This window comes from Apis florea, unplaced genomic scaffold (assembly GCF_048593485.1).
Source record: "Apis florea isolate Af1SG1 unplaced genomic scaffold, ASM4859348v1 contig_2272_pilon, whole genome shotgun sequence".
Lineage (NCBI taxonomy): Eukaryota > Metazoa > Arthropoda > Insecta > Hymenoptera > Apidae > Apis > Apis florea.
Window position 1 is genome coordinate 1,828,912 of NW_028256549.1, and position 18,152 is coordinate 1,847,063.

Below are 18,152 nucleotides of genomic sequence, written 5' to 3' on the forward strand. Positions count from 1 at the left end.
GATTGCATGGAACACGGTTCTCTTGAAAAAAAGATTTATTTCGATATCCGTTGTGCATTGCAAAAATTCATCGCGTTTTCTATTTCTTTCTTTTTTTTCTTTTTTTTTTTTTTTGTTTCAACACGAGAAAAACTCGACAAATAGCTTTTTACGAGCGACACGTTATTCGATCGAACAGCAAAGAGAATAACAACGGGAATGTGAAGGTTGTATATTACATTTCGTTAAGAGTTTCAGTGTTGTGAATTTCTGTGACACCCAACAACTCTTGCCCACGTCTCATCTTATTTTTTTTCCCTTTCTTTTTTCTTTCTTTTCTTTTTTTTTTCGCGATCACCTGTCATTATCCGCCTGAAGTTATTCACCTAACAACGATGAGTAATTCCCTCGTGATTCGAGAAATTTAATCAAATACATTTCCATTGTTTTTCGTACAAAAATGTGCGTCGATTCAAGCAATCTATAAAGGATGCGTTAATAGAGATTTAATAGATTTTCAATTAATTCGTCACGTTACTATATCTCTTTGCCGAATTGTTCGCGAAGCATAACCTCGAAAGCGAATCGAACGTTCTTACCTTTTCCACAAATAAATTCCGAATAGCCAATTCAAAAAAAAGTAAAAAAGAAAAGACAGAAAGAAAAAGTGACAAAAAGGAAGGAAACGAAAAAAAATAACATATATATGTATAAATCGAATTTGAGAACGAAATTTCGAAGAAGCCTTGCAAAAAAAATGAAACTTACACCGGAGAAAAGTCAATTACAGCTACAAGTTCGTGTCTCGTTCGTTTGTCGACGCTTTCTTCACTCCATTCACTCGTTTCTATCCACAATTCCTTACTTTTTCTTCGTTCGTTACTTTATCACGTAAATAATAACAAGTCTCGCGTTTTATACCAGAGAGAAGAGAGTGGTTAGTGAGAAACAAGCAATCGACGACGGTGGCGCCTCTTTTGTCGCCTCAATTGGAAAATGGTTCCGTGACGGACGAAAGCGAGGGAGATGCATACACGCGATTTCGAAACCTCGCTTTCCTTCTCGCATCCGCCCTGTGAACAAACGAGATGCCGGCGCTCGAGGGCGTCGTGGCAACTTTCCACATTTCCTCCCAATAGGGAAACGATTCTTTTGTCACGAGTTTCTCTCTGAAAAGATGAAACGTTGTCTTTCCGGATAGCCGCTTTACACGGAAGAAAAAAAAAAAAAAAAAAAAAAAGAAGAAAAAAAATAAAAAGTCACTTGCGTCGAAATATTAGTTTATTAATTGATCGATATCACGTGACACTTCGAGCTCTTCGTCGCATTGCTTATTAATAGACTATATGGGCTTTCACGACATAGATGAATAATATTATATATTTTTCTTTCGGGATATTAATTCGTACTTGTTATATTACAAGCAATTTGGTAAGAAGAATAGTTAATAATTTGTTAATTTTACAAAATTTAATTAATCTCCACGAAATTTCGATAAATCATATGATTATGTAATTTTAATTTTTTTCTCATCTTTTCCTTCTTTATTATGTAAAATTAAACGTGGCCAAGATGTACGTTCTCATCGAACGTGTTAATTACTTAACTACCATTGTATTTTGAAATTGGATCGAGTGAATTTGCACGTGTCAATTTAGAATAGATATTTATGCTCGCCTCATCCAAAGTCGCACCAATATTATTGTACTTCAAACGTATCTCGAACATCTGCATACTTCGGGCACGAGATTTGGCACGTAACAAGCGTTTCCATCGCGAACATCTTGGCATAGCGGGCCTCTTCAGGAATGTTTAATTAATATTGCTTAGTTAAATTGCATCAAAGTTACACGTTGGCCGAGAAATCAAGAATTCAAAAACGTTTCAAAAATATAACAACGTTTCGAATTTATTCGAATCATACTTCGTTTCATTTATCCCTATCATCCTTACTTGTTCGATTCGAGAGAAGACGATTTTTCTCGATTTATTCTTGTTAATTTTTTTTTTCTTCTTCTTTTTTTACGATCGATCGAAAATTTTCTTCAACAAAATTAATCAATTGTAATTTATCCAAATGCAATTACATGTATAATATATTATTATTATTATTATTTTATTTTCACGATATTTTCGATTTAATCGTTCAACGCGTAAAAACATTTAAACTCGGAACAGTTACATAATTCTGGGTGTAACAAAAACGCTGCTAATCGGAGAAAAAACCCGTCGAATTATCGGGAAACGTTCGACGGGTATCGTGGATATCGAGAATGAGAGTGAAGAACGCTCGAAAAAACGACAAACAAAGACGTACATCGTACAAAACTACTGTATATAATTATTTCGAGTGAATTTGCTTACGCGTGCTAGCTGCAAACTACTAGAGCTGGCATCGCAACGATCTTTTTAACCGTAATCTCTGCCTCTGAATTTAATACAAGCCTCTCCCTACAATGCAAAAAGCTCGTCCAAGCGGAATTCGTTCCTCACGTAAAGAGAAACGAATGGCCGAATTTGGGCGGATCCGTTTCGCTTTTTTTGCTCTCCCTTCCCTTCCCGCCCCACCTCCCCTCTCCCCCTCCCCACTCTCTTTTCAAATCCATCCGTCGCTCGTCGACCAGAAAATAACCGACCCGGTACCAAGATACGCGGACGCGTATCGAAAACAGTTTCTCTCTTGTTTGTTTAAATCGGTGACGATTAATCGGCTGGAGCCAAGTCAATTTTACGTTTCGGGCGAATCTCTCCCGTGTTTACCCATCGGTTCGAATTCATATAAAGCGTGGTCGCAAATATTTTCGCGCGAGAAACGCGGTCATAAACTTTATTGCTTGTATTTTCTCGACTGTTCGCCTCGTTAATTTTCGATAATTAAAAGGGTTAAAAAATTTCGCCGATTCGTGTTTTATCGATTAAATCGACGAAGAGGAGAAGCAAAGATAGGCAAAGTGCTCTCACTCTGTTCCATCTCTTGTGCACATTATTACATTCTCAAGTTACGAAATATAAAGTTATTTTGATAATTTTTTGTTCAAAGTAATAATAAAAGTAATTTACGAAACGGTCGAAATTATATATAAAAAGCGGATCGACCGTAATAATAAAGCTACGAAGAATAAATGTTACTTAAAGCGTTTCAATAATTAATATCATTTAAAGTAATTATTCTGGAATTTTTAACTGGTTACTTTTTCAACGGGATTAACACGCCCAACTCTGGCAGCACGCACACGTTGCTATTATTGGACAGTGACAAAGTTCGACGATGGAACGACGATGGTTTCACAGCCTGTTGACGTAAAGTCTCTCGATCAAACAAATTCATTATTCGATATAATTTAATCTACTGCCAATGTGAAATCATTCTATTTCTGCATCGACACGCGCATCATTGATTTTTATCGCCTCAATTCGATCCGTCTTCCGGTTTATCCCTCTTCTTTACCGACCGATTCACCGTATCGACGCTCGATGACAGGCTTTCCAGGCATGTCGACAAATTTTTTTTAATCATCTCGATCTTTATCACTGTCCTCGCTGCCAATAACAACAACGCGCGCGACAACAGGGGAAACGTGGAACAGAGAGCACTTCCAAATACGCGAATTCGTACGACGGATTCGTTCACGATTAAAGCGTTATCCTCATTTTCTCGAGAGGAAATCCGGGAGAGGTCGCTGACAAGAGAGATGGAATTCGATTTCCCAAAGCGTTCGATTCGTAAACAGTGATAGAGGGACGGCATCGGTCAGACGGGTCGCCCTATTCGGCCAGTTTTGTCACTTCGAAACAAATCGGCGCTCTCTCTCCTTTCTCTCTATCGTTTCATTCATACCCTTTTCTTTCGCTCCGTCCCCTCCCCTTCTTATTACTTATTATTTTCCACCTTCCCCTCTCATACCATTCCAACTCTCTCCCTCTCGTGCATATTCGTATTCATCGACAAGCGCAACTCTTTCGCTCCACTTTCATAACGATCTTTTCAAGCAGAAACGCGCAAACTCAGTCGACACAGGCACGCAACGCACGCGAAGTAGTAAGTAAGTAAGTAAGTAAATAAGTAAGTAAGTAAGTAAGTAAGTACGGAAATAAGTAAGTAAATAAATAACTAAGTAAGTAAGGAAAGAAAAGGAAGCGAGGGGGAGGAATGAGAAGGGAGAAAGAGTAATAATAATAAATAAGAAAAAAAAAAATGAAAAGAAAGAAAAAAGAAGGGGTAAGAGAAAGATCGAGTCCCACTTTCACACTCAAAATCTCTCTCTCTCTCTCTCTCTCTCTCTCTCTCTCTCTCTCTCTCTCTCTCTCTCTGGTTTTTCCCTTCTCATGCCGATTTTTTTTCTTTTTCTCTCTTTTATATATATATATATATCTAAGCTTCATATGATTTTTCAGGTCGATTTCTAATATAGAGTACCCTTTTGACGAGGGGTGAGCAGTGAGCTGTGGTTGTGTGGTGCTGTATGGTGGTAGCGGTGCCGGTGGTGTTCGAGGTGCTCTGGATGATGAGGGTCATTGGGTACGAGGTGGTCAGGGGTGTAGTCGTCTTGGCGGGTGTGGGGCGGGGGCCTCAGTGTACCTTGGACCGGGGGTAGAAGCCGCTTGTCGTAACGGGTCGACAGCAGCAGGTTGTCCAGGATCTCCTTGTCCGACTTGCCGTCCTCGAAGCTGCAACACAACGTATTGTAGCTAGCCCACATCGGATGATCACGATGATCACATATTTGTTTCCTTTCCTTTCCTTTTTTCTCTCTCTTTCTTTCCTCCCCTTTTTCCTCTCTCTCTCTCTCTCTCTCTCTTTCCTTCGTTTCTCTTTTCTCCCCTCTTTCTCCCCTCTTTCTTTTTCTCTCCAGCCACCTCGAAGGTCGATATCGATCCAACACGATCGATTTCAATCTCTCGCGAACCTTCACCTTCGAGGCGACACATCGAACGCGTCGGTTCCCCCCTATCCCCTCCCCCTCTCCCCTAGTTGTTGCACGCGATTATTGGAAACTCTATATAAAAAAAAAAAAGAAAAAAAAAAACCTCTTATTCGTTCCCTTTCGCGTGTCTCTCTTCTCGTTCAATTGCTACGCAACAAGAATCAAAAGAGAAAGAAATGATCTACGGGAATTATTTCCAAGGAATTAAAACGCAGCTTAAGCTAAACTAATATATTATATTATAATTATATTATATTATATTATATGTATATATATATATATATCTCTTTGCAACACGCTAATTAATTAACTGTTCCGTTGCTTCGATCGTGACTACATCGCGATCACAAACTAGGAATCCAAACTTGTCTACACGATATACTAAACGACGTACGATGCAATCGAACGAATAGGACGCCGATCGAGGCGAGAAAAGTTATTCGTTCCGATTATATTTCGTCAAATTCGATCGGATCGAATCAAAAGATCGTAAAAGACACGTAAAGGATTTAACTTTACGACGACGACGACGACGACGACGATTAAATGAAGTTTACGATCCGAAAAGTTAAAGCGAACACTTTCTCACTTCCTTCACGACCGGCGTCCCACGATTAATAATAAAACGAAGACAAGTTTGCACAATAATCGAATGTAAAAAAAAAACAAGTAATAGTAAGAGCCTTCAGAACATGAAATCTAGGCGACATTAGTAGCGGCGACCTCTATTTCCAAGGGTGACGAACAAGGCTCCCTCTTTTCCGTTCAATTCTCTTTTCGATTCTTCTCTCCAGCAAAGGAAAGATATATAGAAAAGATAGAACTTGCCCGTCACCCCCTTCCTCTATTCTATTTCCATGCACGAATTGATCGAATCTTAATCATCGAATATAACACTCTAACAAATCGCTATATAATGTCGCCCTCTCGATCCTATCACAAGCAACACAATGTTCTACACTCTATTAGTAGCGACCTCTTCCCTTCTCGATACCAAACATTCCATGGTAAAGAAACTTCGAACTTATCGATCGAACAGATCCGTTCGACGGTGCTAAGCAAGACTTAACCAAACTTGCGCGTTTTGCTTCGTTTATTAAATATCGTATCGGGAAGTTAAGAGAAGTAGCTTGGACGAAGTCGAATCGAACAGATTGGTTAATTATCGTGTCTGTGTGTGTGTGTGTGTGTGTGTACGTGGTGTGTATGTACGTGTATACGTGTTGTGTGTGACGCATGTGCGTGTATTCGATAATACGTACATGTCCTCGGCACGCACGAGGGTGACAAGAGTGAGGGCAAGTGTGAGGATACAGAGGATGGTGAAGATGAGGGAGCTTGCGAGGGAGGTGAGAGACAGCGAGAGGACGGACGAGAGGCGGCCGCCACCACCCGCACACCGCCCTAGCGCCACCCAACCCATTCTATGTCATCTGAAACAGAGAAAGCACGTTTTCCATTATTAGTATTCGCATCCGCGCTACACCCTCTCTCTCTCCCCCCCCCCCTACCCCTCTCACTATTCCTCCTTGTCACGAAACGAATGTCAACGCGTGTTCAAACAAAAACCGACACTTGGATATATATATTTCCAAGCCGTACATACACCTCCCTCCTCCTTCTTCCTCCCACACGAATTCGAATACACAACGTAACGATTCTCCTCGCGCACGAGTCTCCCCTCCCCTCCCCCCTCCCCCGTGAATCACATAAGCGAGTTCTCCAATTTCTTCTCGACGTGCGCTACGATTTTAAAACGTTGTATAATAAAAAAATTTGTGGAAAAAGTATTGTTTCGACGAGCTCACGAAGAGCTCATGACTTTTAAGGTTAAACGAAACGAAACGGATGGATAATATTCGTGGGATATAATTCGAAGGATTCGAGGAGTTGATGAAATTATCGAATCGAAACTCGTCACATTTGATGATTTGTTTTCAGCTAAAACGAGTATCGTAATTTTTTCGAATTTCCAATCCTTTGCGATGTATAGGAAACACGCTTTGCCAATTTGTCCGAATTCGATTTCCTTTCTTGCAGCGATAATAAATCGCGTTCCCGATATCGGTGCACGAGAACGAAACAAGAAAAAAAAGAAAAAAGAAAATTCGAAAATTCGCGATCGACTTCGATCACCCTCGTTTCTCCGCTTCTTCTATCTCGTTCGGCGAAATACATAAGCGGACGCGAAAGCGGCCACTTTGTCCCGATCCCGAGGCGTATTAAAACAGGGGTGAAAGCTTACCCCTCAAAGACCTGTGGATACACTTTTGATCTACGACCTTTTACGCGATTCATACGCGTACACCGGAGTCTACCGACCCTTTTTAACTGAAAAACAGGGTTGGAAAACCTCGAATATATCGCGCATCCTTGATCCAGCATCCTTTCTCTCGTCCACGTTATTCTTCCATTCAGATTCTTTATTGCACTTTACGTGTTCCTACGCGTCCATTATTATCATCGAGTTGGAATTAAAAATTTCTCATCGAATTTAAAATCGCGTCGCTTCATTCTTGACGTTTGAAATTTTGGAATAAGCCGTTGTTAGCCATATCTTCGAGGACTTTCTATATCGTATATCGCCTACATTTTAATATTTATTAATATAAGTATAATTACATTCTAAGAATTCTTGTTACTCGATTGGTAACATTCTTAAAGATAAATACAGAGTGCAAAAGGTAAAGATTACACGATCGTGAAAAAGATCGAATCGAATCTCTCGATCTTTTCAATCTCCAATAATATCCTTTGTCTGTTATTATTGTTTCAAAAACAACGAATAATAATCGATAAAATTCGTCGAAAATATCGCGATTATTCTTCCAACGACTTCGTACAAATTTACTGTTCCTTATTTTTTATCTTTCTATTTTTTCCGCGTAAAGTTTTGAAGATTTTGCGAAGAGAAGTGCGCAGCGAAAGCAAGAGACGAGGGAAGTACGCAGCGCGAAAGATTGTTGCCGCGGGTTAAGTTGACCGTAAGAGGGGAAAGAAGTCGTCTGAGTTGGGAGTCGTCTCGCTCATTTTCGCGTCGCGCTGCCACTTTTCAAGTAGATTGTTATGCAGGACTGTTTCGAGTGGCTTGGCGAACGCGTCGAGGACCGTTCCCTCTCTCGACCCTCGCACAGACCATTTTCTTCCCGTCCACCCGTTCTCAATTTCCCGCCTTTGCCGAATCGAGCTCATTTGCATCGTTGCTTCTTCCTTCCAGCAAATCGATTGTGACGAGAGAGAGTCAGAGAAATGCATTGGTTTTCATCCTTCTTTTTTTTTTTTTTTTTTGCGATCCTCGAAAAGAAAGATCCGTGGAAAAGAAAATGAAACGCAGAATAATAAGAATAATAAGGAAGAAGGTAAAATACGAAGGTAAGAATGGAAAAGAGTGAAATGTAGAGATTTAGAGAAATAGGATAATATTAAAAATGAAATAAATGCAGAAACATAAAAGAGAAAGAGAGTAACAGTGAAATGCAGAGAAATAGAATAATATTAAAAAGTAAAATAGAATAAAAAGTAAAAGTTTATCAGAAATAGGATATGGAGGAAAATAAAATACAGAGATCCAGAGAAATAATATTAAAAAAAAAAATAAATAAAATGAAAAAGCGTACGAGAGAGCGCAAAGATTGAAAAAAAAAAAAATGGAATGATATGGAAAAAGAATGAAACGAGTCTAGAGAGAGAGAGAGAGAGAGAGAGAAGAGTAATCCTGTAACGAGAATTGGAATAATAGAGCGACTTGTTGAGAGTGTCGAGGCAACGTGGAACGAATAACGATATTCTTAATTCGTTCGAATCCTGTTAGCGCAATCCTGGTAACCAGATTTTAAGCGTCTCGAAAAAACCGAAACTAACTTTTTCTTGAGTCAAATTGGCAATCGGTGTCTTCCACTGCTGCGGCTTCTAATCCAATATACCTTTAAGTCCACGAGAAAAAATAAGTCAACGTTTAGACGAGAAATGGATTCGATGCTCGGTCTTCTTGGAACAACCTTCGTGATCTTCCGTTTTCTCGAAAATAAATCCTTCGAAATATTAAATTTTTACGTCTTCTTCCGCTTCCATTTTTCAATCCATTTATCAACGATCTTTCGACCGTATCGAAACGAATTTTCACAACAATTGCGACAATTCTACGTAGAGCATCTATCTATTTCGCAAACACGGCACAAACTAATTTCTAGGGTGGAAACTTTTGCGAGGGATCGTTCCAACCTCCTTCCTCCTAGAGAACAGTTGCCACCCAAAAGTTGCCACCGCGTACAAGGAGTTCGAAATTAAAGCATTATCCAATGGAGTCGAAGTTAACCGACTTCCTCTCACTTGGTGAATTTAAGAACAGTCTTAATTAGCATGGCAAATTACTCGGATAAAGGGAACCGCAAGGGAGAGACTTCTCCTTTCCTTTCGAAACGTAAGAAACGTAAGAAGAAAACGATAATAAAGATAAAGAAGCTCCGTTATTATACACCACTGTTTCTCAACCTTATCTCCTCTCCTCAATAATGTAGTAAAAAAAAAAAAAAAAAAAGACTTCTGTATTTTAATTCGATAATCGCAATTGGAGAATCGCATTGAAAATCTCGAGACTAAAGGCGAGACTGCGACACACAGCTTCCTCGAGGACGGAGCCACCAAGTGTTAATCACTTTTTATACGCTTTATCAAAGAGCAGGAAGAAGAAGAAGAGCGGTCAGTTCATTTCGAGAAAATTTTTTTTTTTTGGTCGAAAGGAGTGGAGCTCGTTCAAAGGGAGAGGTAACACGCTCTCCCTCCTCTCCCTTTCCTCGCTACGATCGGCCTCTTGAATGCCTCGCCTCGGGCACCTTCCACAAGTGCCACGTGTTGTTTGTCGTCGCTTCGCTCCTCTTGCTTTAAAAGAAAAAAAAAAAAAAAAAAAAGGAAAAAAAAAACGTATAATCACGCACCAGTGAGATCTGGGGGCGCCAATCGTTCGCGGAAATCAACCAGTTGCGCGTGTTTCCGCCCGTCACCTCCGCCGACCGCATCCGTATCCGCATTTTCCTTTCCATCGATCGATATACACAACATTCTATTCCTATATAAGTCTGCGCTCTCTCTCTCTCTCATTCGACGAGAGATATATCCGTCGATAAAGCCGATTCCCTTAATTACCAAGCTCGGATGAGCTCTCGTCTCGAGTGCGAGCGAACGAGCGAGGGAGAGAGGAAGAGAGAAGAAGAGGGAAGGGGGACAAAAGCGGGACGAGTAAACAAGGGCAATGAGGGAAAATTCATTTATTCATTGGGTTCAGCTTTGCGCTCGCCGGTCAAACAGAAAGGCCTCTTTTCACGAGACTTGTCTCTCTCTCTCTTCCTCTCCTCTCTTTCTCGGAGAGGAGAGAGGAGGGAAAAAATGGCGTGCAATCTAGGCGGAAACGAATGAACGAACGAAGGTAGGCGGGGTAGTGTGAGGTTTAACCGCAACGGTAAACGTTTAAAATCGTGGCAAATATTTACCTTTGAGATATACAAGAATCCGGTCTTTCGATCATCTCTATCGCGGATATTCTATAACGGGATTAGGATCGTGATTTCGCACCGTCTGTTTAACCGTCTCGCCCATTTCCCTTTTCGAGTCGTATAAAAAATGGCGTGAAATGAGCAGAAGGAAAGAGAATGAAATTTTAGATTGGTGGTCGGAAATGGTTGGACGCTTTTTTTAACACGAGGCACGAGCAGCGTGTATACCGAAGATGAAAGATTCAACGAGATGAATGGAGAGAAGAGGCGAAAGCGACGCCAAGCTCCAATGGTGGAGCACTAGTGGTGGTACAATGTTGGTCGGATGTATCAGGTAGGCGAGTAAAATGACAGGATATATCTTTTGCGGAGAAGAAGCGATTTGTTTAAATAACTCTTATGAATAGCAAAAGATAAATTCGAAATAAAAACGAAAACAACAAATTTAACGTCGGACCAGTTTATCTTTAAACAACGTCGCGTTGCAAAATCGGTAAAAATAAAGAAGAGAGAAAAAGAAAGAGACAAAATCAATCGCAAATCATTAATTTACAATTAATCCACCGATATCAAAAACGAAAAATTTATCGAGCGATGAAGAGATAGAAAGCAACGCAAATCCAATGGTACTAAGTGATCGTGGCCAATATTAGTCAGACAGCCGCTGAAAAACATAATTTTCCAAATAATTTATTTACGATAAAAAAGACGAAAGATTTGACAAGTGACGAAGAACTAATGTAAAAGCAACACGATGATATCCAATAATCGTGACAAATATTAATTAGACAACCGTTAAAAAATATAATTTTCCAAATAATCTATTTACGATAAAAAAAAATGAAAGATTTGGCAAGAAATAGTGTAAAAGTAACGAGACTCCAATGATATCGAATAATCATAGCCAATATTAGTCGAACCAACAGGCGATGGATACTTCTGAACAATATCGCGACAACCACAAAAAAAAAGTCTGAATTTAAGGAAGCAAAGAACGAAAGATTCGAGGGAGTAGTGCGAATCGAATGATACCAAGTGGTCATGGCCCATATAAATCAGACAGTCATTGAGAAACATAATTTTCCAAATAATTTATCTACGATAAAAAAAGACGAAAGATTCGGCAAGGATTAGTACAAAAGCAACGCGAGTCCAACGGTATCGAATATTATCGCGGCCAATATTAGTCGAACCAACAAACGATGAATATCTCTGACATCGCGAGAACCGTGAAAAAAAAATGTGAAGCATAAGAACGAAAGATTCGACAAGTGACGAGGGAGTAGCGCGAGTCGAATGGTAGCAAGTGGTCGTGGCCAGTGTTAGTCAGACCGGCAGGTACGAGTAAACGCTACCAACCGTACAGCTGATGTTCGTTCGATCAATACGGGGCGTTGCGGCACGAAACGCTATAGAGTACATCACGTGGCTTAGACCGTCCCATTCCGAGTCCACGACTCCTTTCCAACCTGCACTTCCACCCCTCCCCGCTTCTTCATCGCTTCTTTCCCATCTTTCTTCTCCTCTTCCTCTTCCGCTTCTATTCCACCAAAGGATATTTCTCTTCGTAACCCGATACCGCTACTTTTTTCCCTTTCTTTCTTTTCCATCCACGGGACCCACCGACCAATTTTCTTCTCCTTTCTCCCCTCCCCACTCCTTTTCTCCACTCTTACGCTCGAAACCGCACGCGTGCGCGCTCTCAGCTACTTTACCTCCCGATTCTACCGATTAAATTAATAAACTTATTTTCCTGCGTGAACGCACACAGTCTGACCAGATATCGCTCGTCGTCTTCACCGTTCTTTTCCCCGCCCGCCTCGACACTCTCCCTTTCTCTCTCTCTCTCTTTCAAGCATCCTTATTCACTTGGACGTAGCTCGAATCCTTGACGAATTTTTTTTCTTTTTTTTCTTCCTTATGTAGAACGTGGATCAATATCGTGTTCGCAAGATCTACGAAAGGCGAAAGGATGCTCCTTCGTAAATTACAGGGACAATATCTAGCGCAACAGACACCGAGACGCCGAGGTTACTCCCACGCCTTTGCTCCTCGATCTGGGACAATCGCGTAACGTTACAAGCAAAGCGATTTCCAAACGGAAATTTTCCTTCCATCACTTCTAATTACTACACGAACGACAAACATTGACGAGCAGTTGGAGAGTTCGAAGATGAGAGGAATCCTTTTTCGTTCGTCTTTTTTTTTTTTTTTCTCCCTGAAATGACTGCGCGCAAATACGAGTTTTCTCGATGCTTCGCCGGGGCAAATGTATCCCCTAGGAGATTTATAAATACTTTATCTCTTTTCCAGTTTCCTTAGACGAATAAAATCTGAAAATTCGTCGTTAAATTTTATTATTTGGCATAATCGTTTGAACAGTCTCTCTCTCTCTCTCTCTCTCTCTTTCAGCGCCATTTTACAGCGAACGTATTTTCTCGATATCAGCTTGCTTCTATCCTATCTTTTTTTTTTTTTTTTCTTTTTTCCGTTAAAATGCTCCGCGATACTCGCCAATTTTCATTTTTTATTTTTTCAAAAAAATAAATGCCACCTTACTATTAAATTTAAAATTTTCTCGTCGAAATACCTTTCATCACGTTCGACACGATTTTATCAGAGAATTGGCACGATCAAACACAATGCACAGGATGTTAAGGTTCTTTATCTAAAAGGTGGACATTATCCTATTCTACCAACCAGTGAATGGCTCTCGTATACGAGCTCTGTAGAAAGGGTATCTTTACGAGCTGCTATCTGCGAGGAGAATTCGAATTTGTGAAGCGACGGGGCTCGACGATACAATTTTATCGGTGGAAGACTTTCACCGAGGCGGGCACGGAATTCACAAGGAAGTCGATAACATCACGCAAAGGTGAAGGCGCTGAATTAACCAGCTAGGTTAAGGACGAGATTTTAGCATTGTTCGAAAGCGGGTCGCCGCAATTTCACCGTGAATTTTTCTACCGCGACAAATGTTCCCTCGTGCCAGTTCGTTTCGTCACGACATTTGTTTAACAGGCGCGCGACAAGATCGAGAGGGAAGCTTTCGAATTCAACCGTTCGCGGATCCGATATGGCGCGGATTGGAGTGGATTCAACCTCCAATTCCCTTTCCTTCGTTATTTACTCTCAATTTCTCTAATTCCAACGAATCAGTGCGAGTTTTTTTTTTTTTTTTTTTTTTTAGAAATGTATTTGCTTCGTAAGTTTTTTTCTAAAATACATTTGAGAGTGAAGAAACTCTCGAAAGTTCCTTCCTCTTGAGAGTATATTTTTTCTTTTTTCCTGAGATTTGCTTCTGGGAGGGAAAGCTCTCGATGGTTGCTCTATTTATCGAAAATATTTATCAAAAATGTTTAATGGAAAAATGATCGTTTGACGACAAAGCTGATGCAACATCCACTGTTAAATATATACCCAGCACTAGTTAAAATTAAGAGAAGGATAAAAATGTCAAGGAATGAAACACGCGTTAGAAGAGAGAGGGAGGAAGATCGGATCGAGTTCTACCATCGGATTGATTTTATCGGAACAAGAAAGAAATTTGATCGTAATTTGTTGTACAAGTTGCCGATTTATCGGGTGTAAACTTCAACAGTTTTCAACTTTTCGAAACAAGGAATGAGCCGATAAAAAAGAAATATAGCTCCTGAGAGATACGAACATTAAAAACTTTCTTTTACGTTTTCTCATTTCGTTTGTCGCCTACGATTTCCACCAATAAAGACACTTACTTATACAAATAATTATGCTATTTTAATATCTAATCGAAGGCTTAAAATTATACTCGAGCAGATTAACAAATTCTTTCGATAGATTGAAAATTGTACTCGAGATTCGAATAGATTCGGGAAAATTCTGTATCGATCTCTCGATGGTAATTCGATTGATCGAAAAATTTTGAATCGATCTTTAAAAATTGTGATTGGAACAGATCGAGAAAAATTCTGAATCGAGAGTCGAGTAGATCGAAAAATTCTGGATCGATCTCTCGAAAAATAAAATAATTCGTGGAAATTTCGTAATTCGAAATTCAGGAATCTTGATCCTCGAAATTGCGAATTTATATTTTCGATATTCCCGAAGATCTTGATGAAATAATGGACCCTGAAGGGGGGGAAAGGAATGCGTGGATCTATGGGAAAGCTGGAGAATCTAGAACGAAGTTCAAGAATATTTCGAGTCACGCTTCTTGCGGAATGTCTCGCGCGCCCCGATTTTTCCTTCGCGATGGAATCTTTTCTCCATTTCTTCTTCTTCTTTCCTTTTTTTTTTCTCTCCCTCTTCTTTCCTTCGTTACGAATAACATTTGCCAATCACATTTATACCCTGGGCGAATTGAAATACAAAATGGGACGAAAAAATTGCGAATGATTTCCTTGATACGTTTCGTTTCCTCCGTATATACTTTTAGCTAGAAATTTTCACGCTTCGAGAAATAAGATTTCAAGATTCCCTCTTAGACGCGTACGTGTAAATTTTCTTCTCTTAGACGCGAGATGAACTTTACTTTTTTCCCTTCCCTTCCTCTATTTTCAATTTTAAATCGCTTTAATAATAAAACGAGAAAAATCTGAAGCAACAAAATATTCCTTATATTCAACACTTTCGATAATTAAAAATCGAAAAGAATTTCCGGATAGCACGAAGAGGAATATTGCGAGATCAATCTTCGAAAACAATCGTGCACGGTAAAGCAAGTTCCAAACTACTCTTTGCCGAGAATAAAATAAAACGAAGAGATTGACCCTCGAGAATTACTCTCAATCGCGTTAAATCGCGTTAAAAATCACTTACAATGCAGTAAAAAAAAAAAAAAAAAAAAATATTCTCGTCGAACGTGTACGGAAACTTTTCCAAGGAGAAAATCCACGATCATCATCCGCCCATCGAAAAATCACTCGCGTTAGACTACGCGCTTCCGATAGTACGAAACGCGAATGGCAGAAAGGGGACGATTCGAGGATGTATAGGCAATAATCGTAGGCAATAATTATGATGGTGGAAAATTGAAAAAAAAAAAAAAAAAAAAAGGTAAAAGCTTACCTTAACGTGAGATATGTGGCTGGTCGCAATGGACGAGGCAGACTGTTGCTATTCGTTGTGTAGGTTTTTACTTCAACTTTCACGGACTCTCATCTTCTTGCTTACCACTTCTCGTCCGCTTCCCCGGGCAAAGGATCCCCTCAGTGGCTCGCGTATCGTTTTGAGCGTCGACCACTCGCAACTGTCATCTAGAAAAATGGAAAAAATGTCCGAGGTAAGAGGTTTTTTCCTCGTTACAACTTTACAACACGATCATCGTTCACACTGGATTAATCGTCCCTGCGATATCGCGCCTTTGATATATATATAATAATAACAAAATAACCGCGAGTAATGGAAATTCGCTGCCAGTTTTCCACTCGAATTCTAGGGAGTTTTCGCGTCGTCGTTGGTGAGATGTAAAAAAAAAAAAAAAGAGAAAGAAAAAAAATGGAAAAATTTCTAAGGATATTTCTAAGGCTTGTTGTAACATTAAAAAGGGCGACGTCAGATAAGATTAATCGTTCGCGCGATATCAGAGAGTGGAAAAGAAAGAAAAAAAAAAAAAAAAGAAAAAGAAAGAAAAAGAAATAGCAATGGAACGTACGAAAATGGATTAATTTTTCATTCCAATTCTAGAAATTTTTCATGGCGATCCTACGAAAATATGGAAATTGAGAATTTTCCTAGCGAATTCTGGTAATTTTTCATGGCAACAAGCTGGTAGCTACCAGAGACATGGAGATTGAAAAATCTCGAATTCTAGTAATTTTTCTCGTCAACGGAGAGAGATAAATGCAAAATTGAAAATTTTCGATTGAAATTCCAAAGATTTTTTTTATACGAAATTTATATGGGATATGGAGGATTTCCGATTCTCGAATTCTGGTGATTTTTCATAGAGAATAGGGAGAAGTTGGTACGATTTGGGAGCATCGCGACGCCAAGTCGCGCCAGCTTTCTCGCAATTGACGGTGACCAGCCATCGGGGTGTTGCCAGCAACGTTAGTAACAACCAACGTTCAGCCTTGGCCCCGTGGCCCGATTCGTGCACACTGTGCGCTAACCTATCCTAGTTAACCGTTCGTTATGTCTTACCAACGTCAAACGATTATCTAATAACTTGAACCTTTCTTTCGTTTCTTCAATCGTTCCCGCTCATTTTACACTTCGAAAAATAAAAAAAAAAAAAAAAAAAAGGAAATAAATAGCTTTTCTGTCATTTACACAAAAGTTGAAACAATCTGAAGCGTTGCAAGTTTTCCAGCTTGCCGAGTTCCATTTCCGAAAAGCGGGACAAACAATTTTTCAAAATCTCTATTGTCGAAAACAATCGAAACATTCGCGATAAAAGTCAAATTATTCTACGTAATCATCGAAACAATGTTATTCAAATTTCGTCGTAAAATTTATAGAAAATGTTAAAATCGAAATATTAAAATCGATACCAGAAAATAATGGAAATTATTCATGAACGTATTATTCAGCACTGTATATCTTTGGCATTTCGATGGAATTTGAAGAATGATGGACAAAAATCTTTTATTCGTCATGTCGAGAAGTAATAATTTATTATTTTTCGCCTACATAACGATGGCAACGGCGACAGCATCGATGTAACGTCCAACTCGATACAGATGTGTGTCACAAACACACGTGAATATAAACGATGAACAACAGAATCACAAAATATAAACGTATACCGCACTGAAGTCGACCTAACCTATCGCGTGTACAGGATCATACGCATTGATACCGCTTGAAGATTTTCGATATTCGATATTCATTGTCGACTTTGCTGTCGACTATGATCCGTACTCGATAATCTCCTTTAAGAAATTTATTTCGACGTATCATTTCACCTTTTCATAAACACAGTCTTTGTAAAAAAAGATTTTCTTTTGATAACCTTTTACCTCATTACATCGTAAGTGAATTAGTTAAAAATGTTTTTTTTTTTTTTAAACAGAATGATTACAATAGGTTAGGTTAGAAAATAAGGTTAACGTGTCACGTGCAAACTTACACGATTATTTCTTTGCAAACTGCACTATGGAACAAATACAAACATTCTTCTAACCTAACTTTTTTCTAATTTTTTTATGAAACGACCTATAAATAATTCTTACATTTCCACATACTAACAACAATTGTTAAAGATTAGAACGACGCGATCGATCGTTCTTGCTGGATATTTTACGCAGATTTATACAAAGAACAGGTAACGTGAAATTGTTACAAAGAGCGACAGGGTCGATGAAATTATGCGGTCGAAAGGAGAACTGTCGACCGGTAATATCGATCGAGCATGCTATTTTTGCATATAGGTGTCCCTTTTCCCGTAATAACGAGAATAATGCCATGAAAAAACATTCGTCTAGACGTTCCTCAAATCGATCTCGAATATCTCTACAAACCTTAAACTCAATTTTGATCGGGTAAAAATATCGTGTAACGGTTTCGATCGATGTAAGAACAGTTAGTCAATGTGTAAAGTAGTAAACGCACACGCATTGGTGCGACAGTTTCGTACCTTGGCACCGTTTCTTCGTGAACACGCACACAAGCAAAGGGACAGACTGTTGCGTGAACGCTCATTTGCAAAGCTTGATCGAACTCTGGCATTTTCAAGTGTATCAAAGTCGAAGAACGTAATACGTAATAATTTTCATCGAGCAGTCACGTAATATCTTTTATAATATCAATTGTGGAATTCGCGAAGATAACAATT

At 39.4% G+C, this 18,152-nt stretch overlaps 1 protein-coding gene across 26 annotated transcripts in view; it reads right to left on the reverse strand.

Annotated features, from left to right (window-relative positions):
* The window catches only part of pHCl-1 (pH-sensitive chloride channel 1), a 79,757-nt gene that overhangs the window by 40,754 nt on the left and 20,851 nt on the right, over positions 1-18,152 (reverse strand). For 14 of the 26 annotated variants that reach the window (XM_086902633.1, XM_086902631.1, XM_086902627.1 and 11 more), the window contains exons 2-4: positions 15,443-15,630; positions 6,167-6,337; positions 4,397-4,647 (exon numbers count right to left, since the gene is read on the reverse strand). In XM_086902633.1, the coding sequence (XP_086758759.1) occupies positions 4,397-4,647; positions 6,167-6,327 (412 nt within the window). In that variant the 5' untranslated portion in view covers positions 6,328-6,337; positions 15,443-15,630. Of the gene's footprint in view, positions 1-747; positions 930-4,396; positions 4,648-6,166; positions 6,338-15,442; positions 15,631-17,533; positions 17,628-18,152 lie in introns of those variants that run through there. The other 12 variants (XM_086902641.1, XM_086902632.1, XM_086902638.1 and 9 more) reach the window with 3 other exon arrangements.